The 6,096-nt window shown below is 37.4% G+C and overlaps 1 protein-coding gene across 2 annotated transcripts in view; it reads right to left on the minus strand.

The window, feature by feature from the left end:
- The window catches only part of nf1b (neurofibromin 1b), a 94,177-nt gene extending 88,190 nt beyond the window's left edge, over positions 1 to 5,987 (minus strand). The window contains exons 1-2 of one of the 2 annotated variants that reach the window (XM_077242115.1): positions 5,697 to 5,987; positions 32 to 175 (exon numbers count right to left, since the gene is read on the minus strand). In XM_077242115.1, the coding sequence (XP_077098230.1) occupies positions 32 to 175; positions 5,697 to 5,756 (204 nt within the window). In that variant the 5' untranslated portion in view covers positions 5,757 to 5,987. The remainder of the gene's footprint in view (positions 1 to 31; positions 176 to 5,696) is intronic. The other variant, XM_077242116.1, reaches the window with a different exon arrangement.
- Positions 5,988 to 6,096: the final 109 nt, after the last annotated feature.

The following is a 6,096-nucleotide window of genomic DNA, read 5'->3' on the forward strand; positions in this document are numbered from 1 at the left end:
TTGTAAATGTGTATTGTGTGTATGTACTCACCATGTTATTGACATTCTTCAGTATGTTGGTGAGTCCACTGATGACCAGGGAGAATTTGTACCTGGAGATGTTGATCAGACATTCCTTATTGTGTTCTGTGCTGATTTTAGTGTGTGTGTTCTGCAAGCCGACTTTCACAGGAAGCTAAAAACAAACACACATGCACAGTTAGACTGTGTTCATGAACAAACATATGCATTCGGAAAGTGTTTCTGTTCACAAACTGGATGAGAGATATCAGAGTGAATAGTGACTTTAATTTATTGTCTTTTAATCACACAAAAATATTAATGGCCTCTGAAAATTTGTAATATACTCATATATCATATGAACATAGACAGTAAAAGAAATAGACACAGCGCCCTCTTGATTTCAACGTAGGAAACTGAAGCCTGATTATAGCACTCACTTCCTGATGGCTGAGCGACTGTGTGGGCTCAAACTGAGCGTGACGACTATCTGACAGTAGTAAATCTTCTAGTAGCTGTGCTAAGACAAATCTGAATCACCTAATTCCTCAAAAACGTTGTTGAAACGTTGCTTTTATGGACTCTCTATATATATGGGCTTCTCCTTGACTTTATGCCTCTATGTCCCCCCGATTGCCTCATAGACAGTAAAAGATTGCCTGCGAGCTTCTCCTCCTGTCTATACCGTAATTTATCTACTGTGCGACAGAGTCGCGTGGTTATGACGCAATCGTTAGCCTATTTGTACAAAAACGGCTTCTACGGGGCCATAACGTAAGATACAAAGTAATGGAGAGTTTTATACATTGTCGTGTTTCTTTAGAAGTAAATAATGGACAAATGAAGTGTTTGGACGCCTCAGATGTAAAGTTATTCGCTGTCAAAGTTACGCCAAAATGAACGGGAGTCGAAGGAATGCTAACAGCGGGTTGAGTTCTGCTACAATGGCGGCTCCCGCGAGGCTTCAGTTTCCGGCTGATGGATTACACTCTTGCATATGAACCACTTTTAATGGTTGTCTTTTTTTTTTCTTTTTGATCAAAATTTTTATTTTATTTACCATACCAGGAACATATCAAAGCTCACATGAACTATATACAGCCAGATGCCATGAAAACTGTCCACCACATATAAACAGAAAAGAAAAGAAACAAAAACAAGATATATATAGAAGGGGATATGTAGAATGTGGGGGGAAGGAAAAGGCAGAGAGGGAAATGTAGGATGTCAAAATCTCAGCTTGTCTAACAAATTGTCTGCAATTTTTGTCCAGCTCTGAATAGTCTTGTCCTTTGCGCCACTGACCTTGGCAATGGTGCCTTCCAGCAATACAATGTCTCTAAAATAAGACAGTCAAACAAAAGGTGAAGGTATGCATGGTTCTATCCATAGCTTTAAAATAGTATTTTTGGCAGCAGTGCTTGCTGCCAATAAGGTCCTCTTTTGTTGAGCATTCAACTGGAGAGCAGAGTCATCTAAAAGTAGAAATAGCAATGGGTCTTGGGGTATATCCAGATGCAGAATATTCAAAAGAACAAATTGGGCATTCCCAAAACATCTCCAAATAAAAACCGACTGTAGATGTGTTGCATAGATGACAATATGGATCAGATCTAACCTTCATCTTATACAATACACTAGGAGTGATATAAGCCCTATTTATACATTTATAATGAATCATCTGGTGAGCCAGGTTCTTAAGCAGTGAAACATGTGGCCAATACCACATCCCAGTCAGGCTTGGCTAAACCATCCCTTTCCCAGGAGTGGACAGCTGGAATATATGTATATTGCAATAAAATAATTGAATTATAGGTCTTAGAGACTACGCCACTAGAGGGAGTATTAGGGTCCAGCCACTTCCACAATGGATGCGGTATTATAAGTGGTCCAAGGTACACCATAGGCTTTCAGGGCTGAAATTGTTGTCTTTTTTTGTCATTTTGGAGCTTGACAGTCCAGTCACCATTTATTTTCATTATAAATGGTCAAAAGTTTGGATTCATTTTTTTGAAAGAACTGAAGTCTCTTCTGCTCACCAAGTCTGCATTTATTTAATCAAAAATACAGTATAAAAAGTAATACTGTGAATTATTATTTAAAAAAATAAATTTTAATATATTTCAAAATGTAATTTATTCAAAGGCAAAAAAAAGGATTCATTAAATTGATTCAAGTGAAAGTAAAGATATTATTCAGCGTAAGCATAAGCGTCCTTGAAAGCGTTCCTAGAAAGGCGCTATATACATAAACTTATTATTATTATTATTAATATTACAAAAGATTTATATTTCAAATATATTCATTTATCAAAGAATTATGAAAAGTTTCCACAAAAAATTAAGCAGCAAAAACTGTTTTCAACATTGATAATAGTAAGACCCATTATTAATAATTGAGCAGCAATCATGATTGATAATAATTGACACTAAATAAAAACATTACAGTGATTTCTAAAGGATCATTGACAGAAGACTGGAGTAACAATGCTGATAATTCAGGTTTCTATCACAAGAATAGATTAAAGAATGCATTTAATAAAATAATAGAATAGATTAAAATATATTAAAATAGAAAACACAGTTATAGTAATATTAAACAATGTTACTGTCTTTATCTGCATTTCTGTATATCTGTATTTTTTATGAAATAAATGCAGAAGTGAGCAGAAGATGATTTATTTTAAAACATAGGCTAATTATTCCAAACTTTTGACCTCCAGGGTATGTACAAGAGTAGCCAGGATATTCTTCAAACATTCACATGAGAGTGAGCAAATGATGACAGAATCATTTATTAGGTGAAAATATTTCTTCAATCAATATGAAAACATAAAGTAAACACTAGCAAACATCTCGATTTCAAAGAGCAAGTCTGGAACTTGCTAAAAACCAATCAGTGGCACAAAATCTCTTTTGGTGATTGTCCAGAGTTTAGGCTTAGCATCACTAAACACCCCTAATCTCCGCTGAACCTCAATCAAACTGCAATGATCCCAACACAGCCCACAAGCCAACCTTGACCCCTTCAACTGAACGCCCTCTGAAACTCTCAAACCCTCTGATCTGTGTGTATATACACTGTACGCCACCAAATCTGGTATTTAGCACCCAAAAGTAATAAGGCTAATTTAGCTAAGACTCATGGAAAGCCCGTTTTCAAAAGCGTTTGTTGTTGCAGTACCTCTAGCAACCATTGAGGGGCAGAAGTAGCAGCAAAACTGAAGAACCTTCTATCTAAACTGATATATTTTTCATGTGTTTCCAGTTTAACCTGCTCATAAACAACATATTTCTCCTGACTCTCACAGACTTCTGCTCTCAAAGAGAGAGTTAATTTTACGACACAACTTTTTGAAGAAAATCCAACCAGAAACTCACCTTTTGTGACCCATAAAAGAAAGTAAGTTATATGGGTTTGAAACAAGTGAGATATCTTTTCCAAACGACATCATTCTGTTTCAAGGAAGGCCGTCTGTTAAGTCTGTCAATGTTTATTTGGTGTCTGGTCGAATTTTAATCAAACACTTGTAGACATGTAACACGTTTCTGCAGTTAAAACATTGTACGCAGAGGCCGAACTACCAAAATAAGATGAAACAAAAACATACTAGTTTAACCATTCACCTATCTGTGGTAATCAATAGGTTATATTTCTAACTTAAAACTTGTTTCATAAGTACGATTGCAGGTTTAAACCAGTAGAATCCACACTTAAGAGGGAGAGTCATCATTGCATAAGATACTACTCAGCTTTAAATCACACTGAACATACCTCATTGAAACCATCTGAAGTAACCTAATAACTGAAGAGATATTAAACTGATGATGATTCAGCTTTTAAAATGAGAAAGTGAAGCTGTGTGGATCAATCAAGGGTCAGCAATGAGGTTAGGTCACTTGTGGGACACAAAATATGTAAAGTATGAACATATACACAACAAAGTATAAAAATAAGTGCAAGTAGTATAAACGCTAACCTTCATGTTCCTCGAGCAACAAAACAGAACATGTTCAAGCAATATTAGCTGTAATTTGACCCTCTATAGCTAATGTGTGTCAACAATACATGCATTTTTATCTGGAAGATTTTGTATTGTTTGTTCAGCATTAAAATAGTCCCTGACTTATGAATTAACCTTATTCACATGTTTTTGTGACATTTACTATTTAGTTTACATGTGAATACACTGTTTTTATGACAAATATAATGTTTAAAATTGAACATTTTCTAGACAAAAAATCTAAAGATAAATATTAACTCTCGAAATTTACCTTTGTGATGCTTTATCCAAAACTGTAAGTAAGAATTGTTCTCTTTAAGCAAGAATTGAATTTGCATTTAGGTACAATCTCAAAGTCTATTATAAGCAATCAAAAAATCTAGAAAAAGTATCATGTTTGACAAAATTTCTTAATATTTTTTTTTTACCCTACACATGATGATGAAAAATACTAAGAAACTTTGTTTCTCCTTTTTTCACTTCTTCTTTTCTTCCTCTTTTAGGTTAAAGTCACCATGAAATCAAAATTCTTATTTTTAATGTAATACTGCAGTACTCATGTGCTATCATAAATCAAATTACCTTCCCCGCCCTCTTGCAGTGACATCTCTTCTCCGATGACACGTTTACTGGCGCGAGGGCGGGGCAAGCTGTCACTCACATGACATCACAGCGGACCAAACCACATCAATCTAATAATCAAATCAATTCCCGATGGACAAAATCAAGTCCCAGAATAAAAAAAATTCTTGTTTGAGAAGCCTTTTCATTCGCTTGCTATCGCGACTTCAGTTTCATGCCGACATTAATTTATATTTTATTATTATTATTCTTCTCACCTTTACACAACACCATTTACAACTAAAAATGTAAAACTTTTTAAGCGTTTTGCCCGTTTAATTACACGACAACCGCGATTTGGGGGCCTGAAAACACAAACTTTTGAAAAGGGGTTTCAAAGGGCTCGTTTTTTAAAACGATACAGTTATAATCTCCGTGTAAACTACAAAAACACGAATTTGTGAAAACGGTGAAGTCATTCGCATGCGTATTACGTGTTCAGGCGTGTAGTGTTTTTATACAAGGTGACATCATCAACTACTGGCCTGGCATGAGTAATACAGCGTTTTTAATTGTTTTCGCGGATCTGGGTGAAGGGGATCGTTTTGACAGTCATCTGTACACAAACAACACAAAGAAAAAAAAAACGTTCCATAGAAGCAGAGTATAAATGCGATTAAGGTTATGATGGTCAAATTTTTGGCTTGGCACATAGTCCGAGGACAGTGATTGGTCAATAAGAATATTCTTCCAATCCTTGCTCTCTGATTTATTAATTTTTTGAAGATTTTTTTATAACAATTGGTTGACATGCACGCAACTTTAAACCTAACATCAGTGGTCAGTGATTGGTTGAAAGAAAAGATTTCCAAAATGAACCCTTGCCCTCTGATTTTAGGTTAGTATTCGTTGTTTAGGTTTAGGGTTGACAAGAATGTGGTTCTAGGTTTAGAAAAGAATCCTGAGCAACATGTCCTACTAGATTTGTCCAGTCCCATGCCTTTAACATTGTTATGGGACATAAACATGACAGCATCAGAATGAGCGTCTGCACGGATGCGCTGCGGCGGCGGCTGCGTAACTGCGCATCCGTGCAGACGAAGCGTTCAGAGATGTTTAGATGAGCTCTGACCTGCTCGTCGAATCGGCTGATGACGGCCTGGACCCACTCCACGGGCTTCTGCGCCGCCATGGCCGCTCACGGCTGCAGCTCCGCCACCGATGATGATGAAGATGATGATGAAGTGGAAGAGGAGGAGGAGGAGAAGAGGACGCCTTTTCCGCGGTCCGCGACCCCTGCGCTCCTCGATCCGTGCCGCTCTGGGGGCCGAACGAGGGGCGGCTTGTTATTCGGTCTGGTCGGTGTCAGAAACAGCAGCATGCCGCCATGACAGTGCCGGAAGTTTGAATCCTCAGATCCAGCGAAGCAGCAGCAGGACAGCGGTGCAGATGAGAGATGAGAACACGACTGCGCATGCGCCAGCAGAGCGAGAGAGAGAGAGAGAGAGAGAGAGAGAGAGAGAGAGAGAGAG

This window comes from Siphateles boraxobius, unplaced genomic scaffold (assembly GCF_051911475.1).
Source record: "Siphateles boraxobius isolate OS27281-9 unplaced genomic scaffold, OSU_SipBor_1 25, whole genome shotgun sequence".
NCBI lineage: Eukaryota > Metazoa > Chordata > Actinopteri > Cypriniformes > Leuciscidae > Siphateles > Siphateles boraxobius.